This window comes from Bombus impatiens, unplaced genomic scaffold, assembly GCF_000188095.3.
Source record: "Bombus impatiens unplaced genomic scaffold, BIMP_2.2 scf_0665, whole genome shotgun sequence".
In the NCBI taxonomy this organism is placed as follows: domain Eukaryota; kingdom Metazoa; phylum Arthropoda; class Insecta; order Hymenoptera; family Apidae; genus Bombus; species Bombus impatiens.
This window is the reverse complement of record NT_177084.1, coordinates 1,211,746-1,231,641: the sequence shown is the minus strand read 5'-3', so window position 1 is coordinate 1,231,641 and position 19,896 is coordinate 1,211,746. Positions and strand designations below refer to the sequence as shown.

General features: G+C 31.1%; 3 protein-coding genes across 11 annotated transcripts; 1 reads left to right on the top strand and 2 right to left on the bottom strand.

Moving 5' to 3' along the window:
* Positions 1-54: 54 nt before the first annotated feature.
* On the bottom strand, positions 55-4,723 carry LOC100744337 (bis(5'-adenosyl)-triphosphatase enpp4). Of its 9 annotated transcripts, none has more exons than XM_033322755.1 (10): positions 4,566-4,723; positions 3,851-4,080; positions 3,530-3,770; positions 3,323-3,421; positions 2,883-3,246; positions 2,590-2,799; positions 2,243-2,512; positions 2,086-2,182; positions 681-752; positions 55-536 (listed from the first exon to the last, which is right to left on the bottom strand). In XM_033322755.1, the coding sequence occupies exons 2-10, from the start codon at positions 3,961-3,963 to the stop codon at positions 425-427; spliced, it is 1,578 nt and encodes a 525-aa protein (XP_033178646.1). In that variant the 5' UTR covers positions 3,964-4,080; positions 4,566-4,723; the 3' UTR covers positions 55-424. The 9 variants fall into 9 exon arrangements, with proteins under 9 accessions (XP_033178646.1, XP_033178648.1, XP_033178649.1 ...); XM_033322757.1 differs by having other exon boundaries at positions 4,523-4,626; XM_033322758.1 differs by lacking the exon at positions 4,566-4,723 and adding an exon at positions 4,401-4,544.
* On the top strand, positions 4,705-9,360 carry LOC100744220. Its single transcript, XM_033322763.1, has 7 exons — positions 4,705-4,958; positions 5,305-5,356; positions 5,462-5,508; positions 5,591-5,624; positions 5,791-5,897; positions 5,972-6,084; positions 6,175-9,360. Exons 1-7 carry the CDS (start codon positions 4,903-4,905, stop codon positions 6,435-6,437), a joined length of 672 nt encoding a protein of 223 aa, XP_033178654.1. The 5' UTR covers positions 4,705-4,902; the 3' UTR covers positions 6,438-9,360.
* A 786-nt stretch (positions 9,361-10,146) lies between these two features.
* LOC100747778 (ubiquitin-conjugating enzyme E2 J1) lies at positions 10,147-12,182 on the bottom strand. The gene is made up of 5 exons (XM_003492234.4): positions 11,825-12,182; positions 11,321-11,526; positions 11,050-11,240; positions 10,820-10,937; positions 10,147-10,750 (listed from the first exon to the last, which is right to left on the bottom strand). The coding sequence occupies exons 1-5, from the start codon at positions 11,859-11,861 to the stop codon at positions 10,502-10,504; spliced, it is 801 nt and encodes a 266-aa protein (XP_003492282.1). The 5' UTR covers positions 11,862-12,182; the 3' UTR covers positions 10,147-10,501.
* Positions 12,183-19,896: the final 7,714 nt, after the last annotated feature.

The following is a 19,896-nucleotide window of genomic DNA, read 5'->3' as shown; positions in this document are numbered from 1 at the left end:
AGCATACTGATTATGCTGTTATGATTTGGTTTAAAACAATAAATAATTCACTCATGCATAGTATTCTTCCAGTTTTACATGTAATTTCGATATTGTTATAAGTAGAAAGACAATTAATGTCGTTCGAGACAATTTACGAATTATTCATATTACGTTTAATACGTACAGTTATCATATAAGACATAGTATCGTAAAAATCGGAAGAATAAAAAATTCGTACAGGAAGTACATTTTATGGAACATTTAATAAATCTGTGTGTACACCTAAAATACGTATTAATGGTGACTGATTGTTCATAAGTTTATATACGTTATTTAAAGTCATTCAAAGATATCAATTCTGCTTCCTTTTTTATCACAGGAATAGTTTCTCATTTATATGTGTTCAAAAATACATACAACCGCGCAATAAATGAAGTATATGTCACCTACAATGAAAAAGAGTTTTCCTATACTTAATATTTCCTTTATATGCATATGAAAGTCTATTCTTCGCGTAGCATGAAATTACGAATAAATCTGGAAAATTGTTTAATCTGAAAAGAGAAATAAATTATTAACATGATTTATTAATACGAGATTCAGAATTTTTGTTTTGTCTTGCAGAAAAAGAAAGCAGCCCTCTCTTTTAATGTGAAATAGAAAGCAAAAACTTGAAAACAAATTTTTTGGAAATTTACTTGCAAGTATCATTTTCAATATCGTGATTTTCGTCCCAATGGTACTGTGCTTCCAAATCTTCCAGTATTCTTCTAAAAACAAAAAGTCGAACCTGGTTATTATTGACATTGGCATTACAAGGAAGAGAAGTGTTAGGAAGCAACTCCTTTTTATTATGGATTTCTTTGTAAACATATAAATGAGAAATTTAGCTTTCGTTTTTTACTAAAGAATTTATTCTTATTGTGCTTTGATAGTTATTACATTGCAACTTTTCACGTACTATTCATATTTAATAATTTCCTAATACTAACTAGTTCAAAATTACATATGTCCTTGCACGGATTTAAAAATATGTATGATACAATTAACACTTAGTCAACCACGCGCACCACAGCGAGCTATACGTTTCTTACTGCAATGGATAAACCGCTTATAAACTGTCTACCACGCATTTTTCCAAATATAAAGAACTAATATTCACTACTTAAAAAACAAAGAAATATAAAAATTATTTAAGTGGTCAATTATATTTTGCGGTAATAATTTTGTTTAACGATTTTACATATTGTTTATACAAAACATCAAATTAAAAGTATATATTAAAAGTATTTAAAAATATAGGTAAAATTAAAAGCATTAAAAATGACTAAAGATAAATAAAATGATTTGAACGTGAAATTAAAAATTCATAATACATTTTAATATTTTTTTACAGTGTGATATCGTTCGATTATAACTTTATTTAGTCATAACTGATAGTGTAACTTTCCAATTTAACACCACTAAACTGGTGTATTTTATGATATACTGTACCTTATAAAAGCAGAGAAAGTGGCCCAATTAATTGGGAAGAATTCAAAGTAAGCTATAATTGATAATAACGAAAAAAAAAAAAAAGAAAACGCATTACTGAAGTCAAAAAGGGAGATCTCCCCGTTTGGTCACGCAGCGATGTACTTCACAGAGGGGACAGATCTCCCTATTCGGTTGGCTAAGTGTTAAAATTAATTCTAAAATAATAATTGTTTAAAAAGATTAAAATTCTAATTAAACATTTTGCTATATTTCAAAGTTTGAAACAATACAACTTCATTTATAAAAAATGAAATTATGTTTATGTATTCTTCATCACGATGCTATTTCTTATTACTGTGTCGTCATTTTTTTGAATTCATTTTGTTATCTCTATGCAATATGAAAATTCATATATTGCTTGATATTTTTTATATATTACCCATCCACCGGATAATATCTCCTGAAAAATCAAAATATCAATATTGTATTATTAAAATGCTTCTTAAACTTCAATTTCTGGCAAACCCGAAATCCAATACATTTCTTATAGTTATTATTTATCAAAAAATTCCAAGTTAGTAACTTAACTTTCTCTTCAAATCACGAATAACATATACTTTGACTTACCTGTAACTTTTTGCTCCTAATCGCCGTTTCCTCATATAGAATATTATTATTGCTCCTATAATTACTACCAGTGTCATTGATATTATAGTGGCTACAACTGAATTAATAGAAGATGGTAAATAATTGTACATAATAATGACGCATAACGTTTACTTACATATCAGTCGATACGCGATTACTGTGATATCCTGTTGATGTTTCTTGAGACACTTGGTTAGATGTGATATAGTACCATTCCCTATGGGACATTGTAGATCGAGTATTTTACAAAATAGCGGAAATAAATCCAGATTATTAAAAGGTTCGAGCTTGCACTTGGGCATAAATGCAGGACCATTTGCAAAGAAGAAAGGATGCATTTCTATAGCCTCATTATCGTAGCCATGAAGACCAAATTCTGAATCACTGGTTACTAAACATAAATACCCCATAAAATTTAATATATACCTTTAATTTTTAATACATACTTGAATTAGTAATTCTGTGTTATGAATCATATTCTACCTGTAATATTGAACTTTTTCTTATAATATTCTATATTATCAAGGAGATTTTGAAATGCATATCCAATTTCAGCAATGACAAAGATAGGACCAATACGCGTATTATTTCCATAGTGATATTTCTTAGGAATTTCATCCCTTTTAAAAACTCTAAACGTCTTCGATTTCAACGCTGCTTGCTTCAATGTTTGATAAATTATTTCTTCTTTGCCTAAAAAATTTACTTGTTTATTTTCTTAATCTCTTATTAATAATTTAAACAAACTTAATAGTTCATATGATAAATCAATATACCAGGATTAGGGAAAATGTGCAATCCTGGTGAGGTACCCACAAATTTGTAATCAGAGCTGTTAATATACTTTGTTAGATCTATTATCCTGTCTAACTTAACAGTTGCCATTCCATGATCACTCAAATGAACAACATTAAGATCATGTAAACCATGGTATTCTATCTTATTGTGAAGATACCTAGTTATATTATCTAACTTCCTAAGAATATCATCAAATTGAGGTCCTTTTATTCCAATCACATGACCATGATAATCTGGCTCTTCAATGTATAATATTCCAAAATTTATTGGATGTATAGGATGTACAAACCATGATATTAAGGTATCAATTCTTTCTTCCCAAGGTACAGTCTCATTAAAATTCTGATAGAATTAAAAAGTAATTATTCATATTCTAATAATTATATATTTTCAATAGAGTATAGTCAAAGATATATACCTGAGCAAATGTAGGGGAGATTCCTTGATATTCATAAATGCCACCAGGCCACATCATTGTGCCACTTCTTCTTTGTGCACCAGCCTTTTGGTTAACAGTCTAAACAAACATACAAAGCAGTTCTATAAAATATGTATAAAATACAATAAATATGACTAGTATGATGACCAAAATAATATATGTATTTATGTGTCATACTTTACATACCCAAATAGGAAGAATTCTATTATTATAATGATACAAATTATATGAATATTTTGTTGTATTTCCTGAAGCAGGATCATAAAATTCATTATCCACAACTCCATGTGTTTCTGCATACAATCCTGTGGCCATTGTATGATGATTAGGAAATGTTTTTGTGACAAAAATATTCATCATGTAATCCGCATATGTGCCTTCATGTTTCAGTTTATTCATAAATGGTGTTCTGTCAAAATAGTCATACCTATGAAACAAAAAAATTATTCAACTAAACCAATCGTTTACATACAAGTAAAAATTAAAAAGTAATAACATCTAAAATACCTGAATGCATCATATGATATTACTAACAACTTTGGATGTTGCGATATCAATAATCCATGCTTCACACTAAGTAACATAACAAGTAACGAAGTAAATATGATTACAGAATTCATAGTGAACGTGTATAAATCGTTCTTTAACAGGAAGAATCGTTATCGTGCTTAGCTAGTGGTTATTATTCTATCTCCTTCATGCTTTTAAAAGCATTTCAGTGACGAATCTTCTTCGACCTGGATTGAAAGTTAAAAATATCCAGTTATTGATAACTGCCACAGCAAGTATATATATTTTTTTAATAAAAAAGATCTTATTTCCGAATTAATCTATCCGATCGTATACATAGACATAGTTTCTAAAAAATTCCATCGAACGATACCAATTGAAAATGACCAGATGGTTGTTTCACATGATAAAAAAAAATTAGAAACATTAGTCAATTCCTATTCACGGACACCGTTTGCCAAATACTAAACGCTCCTTCACTTCTCATGAACTATAAAACTATATATAAAGTAATGACACAACCCTTTCTACTCTATACTAATCATACCACTATCTTTTTGCGCTGACGAATTTATTAAACGAACATATACTTTAAACACGAATACTTAATAAAGCGAACTCAACGAAATCTTAAATATTCTTTTACTATCTACACGTAGATAAACGTACAGCGAGTACGTTTTAAAATGATAGCTGATTTTTTGGTTCTTACATAGTTAGGAAATAATTGAGTTAGTTTCTGTACGAGATCCTTTCTCGTTTTTGGAATGTTGGCGAACTTGTTTTTTGGACGCAAGCGTGTTAAATAAAACTCCAGCGGACAAGAGTGCATTTAAGTATGCTATGCGACTGACAGATGCTCGAAGCTACGGTCTGCTACGATGCATTGTATTTGAAGGAGATGAATCGCGTTTGATATTATCCTTATCTTCGTATGAAACATCATTTCTTATTCCCATTATCCTTCACGTATCACGTGAAAATTAAATATCGGTATTTGAACGCCTACATCAGTTAGATGACGGCGATACGCCGTGTGTTAACAGGTCATGGGGGCCTGTTTCGGCCGCTGCATTTCCAAAGTTACAGACTCCTTATCGTACAGGTTAGAAGTGTACCTTTTATCTCAAAATAAAAATGCATCTTTTCAGATATCTTCATCTTTTGTTCATTTCCAGACTATGGATGTTTATTCAACTTCATATATCTATGAATATAGCTAAAGAAATTAAACTTAAATAGAGATTTGTTTTACTTATTAAATAAGCACTTTATTTTGGATATTTAATGTAGTTTTGTATATTATATGCATTCTATATATTTTTGCAACTATCAATTTCTCATAGATATATAAATATCAACAGTCTATTAATTTTGTTAAATATACCTGTTTTCATTATTATATTATGTATATTTCTTTTTTTTTAATGTAGTATATATTTGAATTTAAGGTTTTATCAAAGACACACCAGTATGTCCTACCAAGGAGACGAACAAGTTGAGGTACATATAATTTTGCAGTTGATCGAAGATTTTAATGATCCTGCTAATGATAAAATAATGAAGTCCTTCATTATATTGCCAATATTTAGAATCACTTTGTTGTAGTTTATAGATGACAAAGGAGATGCAGACCAACCTAGAGGATCAAAAACGTAAGAAATTGTATTGAGCTCAGGGCAATGTTTCATTTTTGTTGTATTAATTACATGCTTCATTGTTATGCTTCCTGGATAGCCTGTTATCGTTTCTCTCCTTAAACCGGTTCAAGGTAAATGGATTTGTCTATTAGAATTTTTTTTATATTTTATTGAGCATAGTAAGTCTATTTATTAATATGATTATTGATTCTAATTACACTATTCAATGACTCCATTTAACTATTACTTTCTTATTATCAAGAAAATGTTTCCAATGTTATAATAATATATTTATAGAAAAAACATGGGGTTCCTGTAACATTGGAATTATTGGAAGATGGAGCATGGTCAAAGGGTACTAATAAATATGCCAGATTAAACTCTAGGAATGATGCTTCTACAAGGTACAATGCCTATCTAAATCACTAAAACAGTACACTACAAAACAGAAACTAACTGCAATAAAATATTTTATTAGTTCTGGTCTAGATACTCCACTTCAAATTCTTGATGCAAGAACATTAATGAAACAACAAACATGCGTTTCCTCCACTCCTGGCTCATCATTAGATTTGGAATGGGAACATGAAGGTAAAGGAATGTTTTTAATTATGAACATCTAAAGTTATACACATTATACATTTACAAGATATAGAAGGAAAAAAATTATTGTATGTTTAGGAATGCCTCTGCCAGTTATAGATGATGAAAAAGTTGAGAGTACAGATGGTTCTATAACTCAAACATCAGTAAATAATAGTCAACCCTCTAGTTTGACAGCATCTCCTTGGTCTAGGGTATCGACACCAAATAGTTTAGAATGGGATCCGGTAGAAGCCGATATGGTATGTGTTGATTTAGAGACTGAACAGCTTTTGACTGAAATAGAAAGATTAACAGATAGAGCGTTAAAGGAAACAGGAGAATGGACTAATGCTAGTTGATAAATAATGCATTTACAATTAAACAGGATTGTTTGTATTTTTGTATTACAAAAAAAGAGTACACAATGGAATTAACATATATAAAGTACTTTTAGGAAGCAAAAAAAAAGATTTTATTGTTTCAATATTTGTATTGTTGAAACAATATGAAGATATATTTATATTGTTTCAAGGTATATATACATACATGTATAAGTTAATATAATTCACATAGATTTTAAAGAAAGGTATATTATCTGCTAATACTTTTCAACAGATTATTACTAAAAAAAATTGCCAACTAAAAACGAAAATTTTTTATATTATGCGTATATATATTTTTTACACTCGTAAAAAACTCTTTCATTTGACACCTTGAGTTTAAAAAATAAAGATGAGGATATTATATATTGCATTGAGAATACTTTTATTCTGATTTTGCTCGACTTCCGCGAGACAATAACTTTCTTCTTATTGATAATTTTTGCATCACATCTTTTAAAAGAACCTCGTTTTTTAATATTATTTTAATACTTTAGTTAATACTCATATTACTTATTTATTTCTAAACCAAAGATTTTTTCTTTCATTAGATTAGTTTGCTGTGAACGATATTGATCTCGTTTTTTTCCGTACACATACCGTATTACAGTGTCATATTATACTACTTTAACCTTTTGAAGCATAAAAAAGTAACACGAAAAGAAAAATTGTTTCATTTTTTAATTTTGTATAAAAGATGAATTTTCTATCCAAATACCATAGCAGAAAAGGACCTATATAAATGGCCAATTGTGCTTCAAATGGTTAAACAGTACATATCATAGTAACAATATAAATTTTCTTATGTTTGCAAAGTTTACTATGCATTATTTAACCTAGATAGGAGAAAAAATTTTAAGATGGAAATTAAAAATAAAATATATCAGGTGCTATCAATGGAATATATTTTTTGCGAGTGAAATTATGATCAGTTTTTTCCGGAGGATATTTCTTTTGTAGCTTGTTGTTGGTATAATTAGCCATATTTTATACAAGAAGGGCTATTAAATAGTCTAAATAAGTCTAGTCACAATGAAATTCTGTGAATCTCCTTAAAATCCGAAATGAGGGAAAGGGAGGGCGGGAGAGGATGAGGCGGTACCGATGTAATATTAGTGTTGATACACATATTGGGTGTACAAAAACATGTTTCTACTGAAGTTAAATTATTATAAAATGATTAGGTTACAAGTATAGATAGAGTGTCGATTATTGATGGATAAATGGTTTTCAAACCGAGGTAGGCTGCCTTACAATAAACAGAAAACGTATAAAAATTCGCTAATATGCTCGTAAACTTTGATTGCATCACGTCTATGACTTTGTTGCGTTTACAATTGTGTAATTTGTAAGATCGTAAGTTTGCTGATAATTTGCATCATGAGCGAATCAAAATGTATGCAGCAATCGTATAGATAATAATAATGTTAACAATAATGAAAATGTTAAATGATAAAGATGCAGTATGTTAATGATTCAGTGCCATGGCTGTTTATGCACTCCAGAGGTTTTATCTCTCGTCATAATTTATTTTAAATTCCAAAAATTGAAATTAGGTTTTGGTGATACATATTATATATGTATATATAAATAAAAAGAAGTAAAGTTTGTAAAGGTTTATATTAAATTGCATGATAAACGCACAGAAATATTAGTTGAGCATAATATATGTGGCTTAACATTAATACCTGTGTTAATCTTAAACACAAAATGTGTCCACTATGCTAATATACAAACTGATGCGTAATGATTAGTATGGAGGAAAGTGAAAAGGTGCTTTAAACGATAAAAGAGAAAAATTATAAAATGCTTGCGATCTGTTTCTATATCAATAAAAAAATGATGAATACATTATTTATATAAGAGTTAAGTAAAGTTGATACTTTGATGATTCTAATGTAAAGAATATTGGCAAAGAATATTAAATTCAAACGCAACTTGTTTTCGCAAATTAGTGCTGTACAAAATATGTGTCAAGAAGTTTATTATTTTTTATTATTTGTCAAACGTTTATTTAGCGAATGTGTATACAAAAGTATAATTTCCAACAATTTTAAGTGCTCCGACATAATAGGGACCAAAAATATTTTCAGTATTAAATCTTTTCATGGCTAATACTTTGTAATGAAACGATTATTTTATGTAAGTTATAATTATATAGCGAATTTGACTTCAACCGATCGATTTTTGTATTTAATCCTAGAATTAATTGATATTTTTCGACTCCAAATATTGAATAGCGTTATATATATGTTCCACGTATAGAGGACTAATTTATAATTGTATCAGTTTTGAAGTTGTAAACAAAATTTATCACTGTTGGCTTTAAGAATATATTTATCTGCGCCTAGCATTAGAGATCGAAATAATATTTATATTTCGTGCACAGCCGTTCACATTTCATTGTGGGTTTGCGATATGTAAAAATCAACACTGTACATCGTTTGCTTACGTATTAAATACAATTATTAATATTGATATAATTAAATAAAATATGTAATAAAACCGTTATAAAACACGGTATCTTGTATCAATATCTTTATTTGTTTAAATGGAATTTCGTATAGAATCATAGCATAAAATGCAATAAATTGCATAAATTTTATTTATCATCAATGACGAATCGTTTTTAAATCTAATACTGCATATGACCTGATGAGATACATTTTCATTCGTGTTTCTGTTCGATATACGAATTCTTTTTAAGGGTTATCATATTATGTTTATTCAGCATATAAAAATCGGCCAACGAGTATAAAGTTGAATGTGAACATAAATTAAAAGGAAAACTATTATGTTATGATAAATGAATATGTTTATATGCTTTAGTAAATAATTACTTTATTATATTTTTATGTACATGCAAGAAGAAATGACAAACAAGGTGTACTTTCTACCCGAGTACCCTCGTATTTTTAATTTCCCTTTAATTAGCTATTACTCATGAATATAATGAAACCATGTTTAGTATGGCCCCATGTTACTTTATTTTTGTATATTTATAATGCAAAAAATTGTAGATGTTTATTATTATATTGAAGCTTAGAACAGGTCATAATATGCGGTGCTCCAAATCTTAGTGTTTAAATACATATGGGTATATTATTCATATATCTAGTACTAATATTTAATTATGCATTAGCTAAATATTATGTGAGTAATATACATATATAATTTCTGTAGTATGGAATACATTTTTGGATTGAGAAAGATAGAAAGTATTGGTATTATATTTGTACTGCAATTAAATATTTTTTTTTATAACTGGTGTATTTTTTTTGATTTTTATGTGCACAGTTTCGTGGAATACAACATAATAACTTGTTTAACTTATATTAAATTTATATTAGTTATATACATTTCTAACACATGAGTTATCTACATTTATATAACATTAAAGAAGGAACAAAATACATTATTATAGTTTTAGACTATAGCAATGTGAAATTAAAATTTACCTCCATGAAAGATGTTAATTTTATTGTAAAGTAGATTTGACTAAAAAAATGTTTGGTCATTTTTGTACAGATATGATAAGACTTTGATGAAAGTAATACATACATTTGTTTAAACTGATCTAATATATATGTAACTAAAGAATCATATGCAAAGTATTAACTAAATATGCGCGTTAAATGCAATTTGTAACTCTTTTATTAGTGAGAATAGAGTTATTTTTAAATCAATGTTTGTAAGTATATATTGTATATCAAAAAGACATAAAGACATCTAAAAGACGATTAAATACTAGTAATACTAACGCGATTTATAATTCTTATCATTTTTATGCTCATCAAAACAATTAGATTTCGTAGTGAACAACTTTTTTGTAAGAGTAAGACAAAGAGACAGATGTGTACTAAAGTGAATATATCAGTGCAATCTCTGTCATATATTATTTCCATGAAATTCTGATTATTTCTAGCGTGTATAAATTTGACATCCTTTTCTAATTTTAAAAATGTTTCATAAAATGTGTATAAAATTTACTTTGTTTTGTTAACATACTTACAATTACAACGTTTTGTTACATTTAGAATAATTTAAACAAGAAATAGTCGTCGCAAAACAAGTAGAATTATCGCTGACACCAAGGAAGCGATCAGGATGCTCCAGAATAAATCGTTCGAAGATGACATTGTTTCCGCCTGTTGATTTACTATGACATCCGATTGCTGTCGATCTTGATTCTCATTAGTAATTGGCTCGATGTTACGTTGTCTCAATTGATTTTCTGAAACGCTATCTGAATTGACTAAAAAGGATGTGTCTGATGTTGGTGAGTCATCAGCCTAAAAGTACAATTTTTTAAAATACATGACACGTTATCAGAGTTAATATGATAATAAATAAAAGCGTACCTTTAATGCTATTGTGTTTAACATAGTTTGTTCTTCTACTGTAATAGGTTTTTTAACTGTGTCCTTTGACAATAAATCAACAACTTTCCCACAAGTATCGCATTGCCAGTTTAGTGATCTATGGCAGAACATTTTTATAATCATTATTAATGTTTTTAATCTTATTGATTAGTAATAATGTTTATTAACAGTATTAAAATTGCAAAATTATGTCAACTTTTTGCAAGTACTTTTTTGCAAGTTTTTGCCTTTCCTCTTTACTATAGTCTAAAGATCCGATTGTCCCATTTCCTGGTGTTGGCATAAAAGCAATTAAAGCCAATAAAGCTGTTCTGATGCTCCATGAAGGCTGCCATGTTTCCGGATGATGCCCAGAAATGCTTAAGCAAATCTTTTTATTGGTTTCAAAACGGCCATTGGGCTAAAATGACATATTAAACATACTTTTGTTTCCAATGCATAAGTTAAAAATCAAGGATATTTAGTATTAAAATTGCTTACTGTTAATAATATGATATTTGGAGGTTTCATAGGATATTCCGGTGGCAATAAAATTCTACCATGATAAACACCACCCTCAAAGTCTGTGGATGGTGGTCCTTGCACAGTAAAATGCCACTCAAAAAGATTATCTTCTAAAGGAGATGCACAATATTCTTCTGTAGCTTCGTGAAGCTCTTGGGCCTCTCTCATTAATCTTTTCACAGCTGAAATTTCATTTGTTAGATGATGTAAAAGACCAATATGATATTGCATATAAAAAATAATTAAATGCATTTAATCAGTTATAATTATTTCAAGAAAATGAAATATCTTTTCACGGGATACATATTATAGAAGGAAGTTTGGCGACAAGTATAACGCGGAGCCAATTTTTCTAGATAACAAGCGTTTTGTAGAATCGTAGAAATACGTATGCAGTGTGTATTATTTATTGATATGAATCGTGATCGTAATGATGAACAAACGAAATAAAAAGGAGTTGTTGCCTTGCCGAGAACTCACCGGGACTTTTTGCGTTGTATTTCCCTTCGAATGACATTTTCGCGAGTGTGTCGACCGAGGTTAACAACTGGAATAAAAATAGTACTTGAGCTGAGTACTATCTGTTTTGTCAAACGGCCTCGATACACCGACGTTGCCAGCTACAATACATTCTTCACATTTTTCCCCACGGTGAATTCGATCATCGGAAAATTACACGTTGCACTTTAGATAACGAAGAAATTAATTTTGACGTGGCCTAATAGGAGCTACGCGAACAGAAATGCACAAAAAATAACGTGAAAGTGGCCGCGCTTATTCCGTGCACGCGCACTTATGTTAATTTCTCTGCCTGAAGTTGTTCATTAACGAGTACGCGCAAGAGCTGACTCCGCTAGGAATTATCTCCGGAAATTTCCAGACGCTCTGTCTATGTCTAAACGACTCTTTTCATCGTTTGTTAGGATTTCACGCAGTCACGATTCAATTTACGCATAATCATTTTATCAAGGTTATACCATTCTAAATATATTTAAAAAAATATAAATTTGCATAAAAATCCGCAGTCTAGTAATCTCGAATGATATAAATACCGAAGAAGGATTACTACGTGATTTTTTATCTTTTAAGATAATTATAGTATTGCAACTATTGTAATTATTAGGAATAATATAAAACAATGCAATATTTTTAGAAGTGACAATACCTGTGCGCAGTTAAGTTAATACGAATGTTATTTTCTATTTAATGTGTAAAATCTATGGTTACGCTCGTACGTGAGATAAATAAGATAATTAAAGTATAGTTAAGGTTACATAAAACGTATTGATATGATTGTACTGAAAAAACGCGTTAGTATCGTAACAATTTTGATTGCTATAATCTGGAATTTAATATAAAATTCCTGGGAGATAGGATGGCGGAAAGAAACGCTAATGTATTCATGGAAATTATAGACTTTATTTTTAGAATATTCTGAATATCATAAAACAACGTAAACATTCACAACAAATGGGAATAGGGTATTATTTATAATAGTAATAATGATAATGTTATTACTTTATCATAATAATTAATTGTTATGAATATGTCATCATGACGTATTTATAATTATGTATAAGTAAGATCTTTCATTTAATTTTTAGCAATTATCCATCGTACCTTCATCGTTTTCATTTTTCGTTTACCGATAATAATCATAATAATAGACATAGTGGCCATATTTAATAATAATGATAATCATCGTAATGGTAATAATAAGAATAATAGTAATAATAATAATAGTCGTAATGTTTTCTATACGTATGTTTGTCGTGTATATGTATATATAAACAAATATAGTTATGCTTATCTCGTAAGAAAGGATAGAAGTTCACAATGGCGCTAAACAATGTATGCAATGCAGTTTGCTTTTTTGTTGCATTTTTCTTGTTGTTGTTGTTGTTGTTGTTACTGTCATCGTCCCCATTACCAGAATTATTCTCATTTCGATAAAATCACATATGTAGTCGAAGGTCTTAGGAATAAGATTTCTTGTAATAGTAAATAGACAATAGTAAACGTGCGTATGTACAGTTTTATCGTTGAATGTCATTCTTTGAATGCCGCGAATATAAGTTCGATTATGATTCATGCAGTGTTTTGTGCAAACTAGGCGGATACACCTTTAACAAACCTATCATATTTCGTAGTATCTTATCTAATCGATTCAACAATGTACTCAACAACGATCGAGCGATCAGCGCGAATACGATGATTTCGTTGATTTTCGTAGTAAACATCCGTTATAACCACGGGGACCATACGTAACAGACTTCAAATGACATCATGTTTCGTCATTACGTTCTCTTTTCTTCGTTTTCGAACATTGTAGATATATACAAGTGTATCCGCCGTAATCATTGCATAAAACTGTCGAAAGAAACGAAGACTAAGGCTACGATTTCCCTGGAAAAACTAATTCAAATCGTGACGAGACGCGTTTTCCTACTCCAACCAACCTCTCTCTTTCATCGCGATACTTTACTCACGATTCTTACCCTTTGATTCGATCGATTTTACCCTTGTTTCATTAGAAATTTTTACTCTTTCAGTATATCTATTCAGTTAACTGTTTCCCATTACGGGAAAGGCAGTTTTATTCGCATACGGAAGAAACGAAAAAGTTCACAATACATCCAATGACGATTCGTAATGCCTGTTTTCTCTCTGTCGCTTGGCCATCATTTTTATGAATCTAGGAATATAGAGACGTAACATACCGTCACTAAGGAGATCATTGTGGGATAAGTGTTGAAGTAAATTATGCCTAATTTTTATTGAGATACTATTTGAAGTACGACAGTTAATATGTGCCAAATATTTAGTTAAACATTATTTCGATAACAAATAGTAAAAGTAAAAAATATTACAGTGTATTTTGTATTAAAATATTTCCATTTTAATTAATTGTATAAATTCTAACGAATTCATGGGTAATCATCTAATCATCTTTTTAATAAGAAATTGAACATCCTGATTAAACTGATCAATAATCTTCATAATTAGCAGTGCAGAGGATGCGTGGAAATGTAATCAATCAAATTTAAATACAATTGGATGTTCTCCATCCTCTTCTTCTATAATTTTATGTTCCAGTCTTATATTCCTTGATCAATATAACTGATTCCAATACAACGATTTAAAATATTTCGTCTATATTTTTTTATATTTTTTATATTTTTTTGTTCTCCTTGTTAACTCGATATGTACATACGATTACCGATATAAGATTAATGGTGGATCACAAATCGGCGGTTAGCAAGCAGTCAATGACATTTAACGATAATTACAAAATAACGGTGAACCGTTATGGTATATAGATATATACACACACGCGCACACACAAAATTCTATATATGTATATGTATATATTTACTGTCGCGGCAATAATACGCAATAATCAGTCGTAACAGGTACATAAAAGTGGTTTGTCGGTGAATTCGACCAATTGTGTTTACATTAAACAAATTTCGCACCATTGTACGACGTTTTGTTTGAAACATGGAAGCTTTTCCTCGATCTAACTTATCATAAGTATGTACATGAATCTGTCTTACGTGAAAGCAATTTGAAAAATGAGAAAACGCGGTTGTTTCGCGTAAAATTTACCACGCAAACTCGTCGTAGATTTCTGTGATAGAGAATCGTTGTTCGGTATCGTCGAGAACTTCTAATCTCTGGATGTAGGGGAAAAACCGATTTGACTCGCGATCGATCGAATTCGTCATTGAGTCGCAACGAACGCTGCGGTGAAGCAACCGAACGGTATTCGGTACTATGTAGCAAAAATTTGTTTTTCATAAAACTTTCAGGCATCGTGCCAAATACCACGAAGAACGTGGCTAGATTCTCAATTTTCTTGGTTCGTCCTCTTCTTCTTTTTCTTCCTCTTTCCTTTTAGCAAAATTATATTAAATCGATCGGATTAGTTCAACGATGGGGAAACCTTTCCCTCTTGAGACAAGATACTTTCAAAATTTTTCGGATCCACTTCGTACGGGAAAAGTTTCCTTTGGTTGAACATCTGGTTATATATATTATATCGTATATTATATGTATATTTAGTATTTAGTTTGTGGTCTTGTGTTCCGTATCATCGTGTGTATCGCTACCTCCGCTCTTTTTTCTTCTCTGTTACATGTGTGTGTGTGTGCGTGTGCGTGTATGTGTGCGCGCGCGCGTGCGTGCGTGTATCTATATATGTATATAAAAGAGATGAGAATGCATGTAACTTAACTCAGTATGTATACATATTATATGCGTATATACATGTATATAACCGTCTATAAGTCATCGCAAAAATTCTGTTCCCCGAACGTGCGCCATCTTATCGAGTTGTACGCGCCAATGAGGCTATTGTATTGCTTGTCGATTATCGAAAGAGGTTCGATGAGTATCTGAACAACGGTTGCTCTCTCTTTACTTGCGTGGTTTCCTCCCTTGGCAGATAGAATTCGAAGAATTAACGAAGATGGTTAAAAAAGTTTTCTTTGTCGCGTTCTTTAAGAAACAAGGTGTTGGAAAGATGTTTCGTTATTATTATTATTATTATTATTATTATTATTGTTATTATTATTATTATCATCATCATTTCGAAGGTATCTAATTTGTTCGAAGATTCGTTAAAGAAAAAAAGGAACTCTGCAAAATTTCCGGTGCAGATTGTATTTGGTATCTTTCTTCTTTTTCTTTTTAATATTCTTAAAAATTCAGGTGTATTTTTCATTAAAGCGTTTACATGTGGTTCCTTGATAATCAATAATGCAATCGCAGATATTTCTTTCGATATTTCTTATGTTTTCTCCTTTCTTCGTTCTGCCCTTCCTTCGACTTCCTTTCTTATCGAAAAATCTAGATACTAAACATCGACGCATATGACTTCGGGTGGCGCTACAAATCGCGGAATAACATTAGACAGAAATAGAAAGAGATATAAAGAGAGATAGAGAAAAAGAGTGCGTGTCTTTGAAAAATGTAGATAAAATGGTAAAATACTCGTTTTAGCTGTTCTCCTTGTTCGTATCACGGAGGGGCAAAAAGTATCTCGAACGAGTTCGTAACAATCTAAGAGATCGCTGATCCACCCTCGCTGCTCGATTTCCCATTCGATCAAGTTCGATTCGTAAAGTTATATATGTCATTAAAAAACATACACGATTATATTACACGTTAGTTTTACTAGTGCATACGTTTGCGATTTTTCTTTTTGTGTTTTTTCTTTACCGCTTAACCATTACAAAATATGTAACGTGTCTATGTTTCATACGTCTCTTCCGTCTATCGTTTGTTCTACATTCTAGGAAGATGTAGATATTTTCTGAATGAATGGTACAACAGAAGGTACACTGTCTATCGTCAACGGTCTTTTTCGGATTCTCCTGAACGTGGCGCACACGATCCAGCATGTGATATAGTCGTGGATGTCGTATCGCGTAAAGTTACATATTTAATGCACGTTACTTTATTATACCCGTACTCTTTCGTACAACGATGAGACTCAGAATGTGAGAGAGAAAAATAAAAGAGAGAATCGATCCGGGAGTCGAGAGGATGTCTCAGTGGATGCGCACATTGTAAGTCTAAGAGAAAGGCTTTGGGACAACCCCAATCGTAAGCTTAACGATATACACGCTTCTACATTATAATACAGTTCTCGTTTTTCATCTGTCATTCTCTAGCGATCTTTGCCACGCCGACGTATGCATTTCCTCTGTTATTTTCTCCTAGATGTCGTTTAACATCTCTTTTTCATCTTTTTCTTAAACTGCTTACAAAAACACGTAACCAAGTTCGAGTCGATAAGTTCGTTGAATTAGCGTTATTTACTTTATCGATAAAATGCATCAATCGCGTAGGCAAAGAGCGACGTAGATCTGTGATTACGAAAACGAGGACGGTTCGGGTGCAACAAACGATGGTCGTATCCTTTCTCGAAGAATCCGATTAATACTCAGATATCTTCCATTTGATTGGAGGATACGACCGTCAAAAAGGACGATCCTGTATTTTTACCGAGACGTTTCATTCTTCGGCATATAACGCAAAAATGACCGGCATTGTACGCGTTCGTTCGACAAATCATACAATTATAATTGCAATTATAATTGCGTTTGCCCTGCTATCGTAGACACAGTTACAAATTGCACTTTGACACACCCGTTCAATAAGATCGAAACAAACGACTAAACCTGATTATATCGTGACAGGATCGATCCCTCGTCCGGATTGGTAACGATCCACGCGCTTATGGAATTTCGTTACCGATCCACGGTGATCCAAGCCGAGTCGATAAGCTTTTTAACGATTTATCGACGATCGATCATTGATTTCTTTCTTTCTTCATTCCTTTATGGATTTTTTTTTCATTAACCTATCTAAAAAGATTTCTACGACACGATACATGTTAGGATCAAAACGCCCGCACAAATATGTACAATATGTTTGTTTTAAAGAGGCGACTGCATAGAAACGTACGTTGGGACACGGTTCGCGTTCAGGAATCATTATCAATTCTGTCCATCTCTTCTTTTCTCTCATCGTTTCGCATTGTTTGTTTTTGATTACCGCTTTATTATCACTCGATATAAGAAAAAAAAGCGCTTCGTTAAACAAGATCCCCGGTAATAAATTCTAGCATATTTTCCCTTTCTTCAATTTTCATTCTTTTCTCTTTTACCATTTTCCTTTGTTTGAGCGCGATTAGGTAACGCTAACGATTAAGTACTACACTGTACGCATGCGGAACGACGGTAATTAATGATAAAACTCGATTAGCAATTGTGCTCGACGTTGTACACGTCTTAATTACAGGGTATTGCCATAGATGTCTTATTTAATTGTACGCGTTCTTCTTTATCCTCTGATTTTACACATGTCCAAAAGGATCATCATCCGTATTCTCTTTTTTCCTTCCTTTTTTTCGTGTATAACTATTGTTTCGTGACTTCAGTACGATATTTCCCAATGATGAAACTGAAAAATCGGTAGAGATTGAGTTTATCAACGGGAATAGAAAATTCGATGATGCGTACAGAAATATTCGACGTCGTGGGTAGATTACTAGATTACATTTGTAAGAACCGTACACCGGAAGCTGAGGAACATCGCGCGAAACAATGTAGATTCGTCACGTGACGAAAAATGGCGGATCTAGCGCGAAGAGACACGAACAATCAAAACTTGCGATACGGTAAAACACACACTGAACAAATTTATATATTTTTTTTTATTATTATACACGAATATAAGAATTCTGTTTGTTTGTATAATGGAAAAAGACAGAATGGAAAAGAAAAGGATAAACAACAGGGGAACGCGATTATCGTGCGAGCAGAAAGCGACGGATAAAGTCGAGCTTTTAGTATAGCAGAGGACAAGTGGATTCTCGATTACATGGTCCTGAATCACCATTATCGTGTCACCCTCGTCGTAACGCAGCTGTAACGACCATCACAATATCGAACAGCAGTAATAGATAATATACACGTTTTGTTGTATATTAACTTTACCAACGGCTGATTTCTTTTTTTATTTCGTTTTCTTCACTCCGTATAACACTCATTCACACTTCTTATGTACTTTGTAATATATATATATATTTTTTTTATTCTTTTGCGTTTCGATAGTGAGACGATGTGAGAATATTAAATATAGCATCGATAACGTCGTTAACGATATAATGGTAATAATTAATAGGAATAATGATATACAATATAATAGACATGATAATAATAATAAGAATAATCATATAATGACAATAATCAAATAAGTAAGAATAACCGTATCTCACAATGATCGTAATAATAATCATAATAATAGTTAATTAACTATATCATATGTATAATATTTATATATATATATATTTATATTTATGTATATGTATTATTTATATAGCTGTATATTATATATATATAATTGTATTTCATTATTATTTAACACATTTCTTTTGTACAAGTAAATCAATTAAGAATAAGTACAACTTGGTAGCAAAGAGAGATAGAATTATATTATTCACTGTATATCTTTATCCATAGTGAGAAGAGATATATATATATTTATACGTACATGCGTTTATATATACATACACAATATATTTTTTTGTATATATATATATACACACACATATATTTTATTTCATTCATTTTCATTATAATAATATTCTTTCATTATCTTTATTATGTTTCAGACCGTAATTCTTGCACGCTGTCATCATTTGGCTGTCGGAAGTGACCTTCTTTCCTACCATGTATTTTCCCCAATTTTTCTTCCACCTAAATATTTCGCTACGAGCCCTTGCACACCTAACGTGACTTTCCATTAACTCTCCCTTCACAGTGGTATGCTTTTCGTCGCGATACCCGCTCGTCTTCTCTTCCGCTTTTCATCGATCTCTAGAGAGAGGAGGTAGAAAAAACAGCGAAAACGACGAGAAAGGCCCGCGACTCGATCGCGAAACCGCTTTATTACTAGAAATATTACACGACGAGGAGCGTGGCGCAGCCCCGTGGCTGCAATTGTTTACGAAGCTGGCCACGGCCGGGGGAGATGACGTC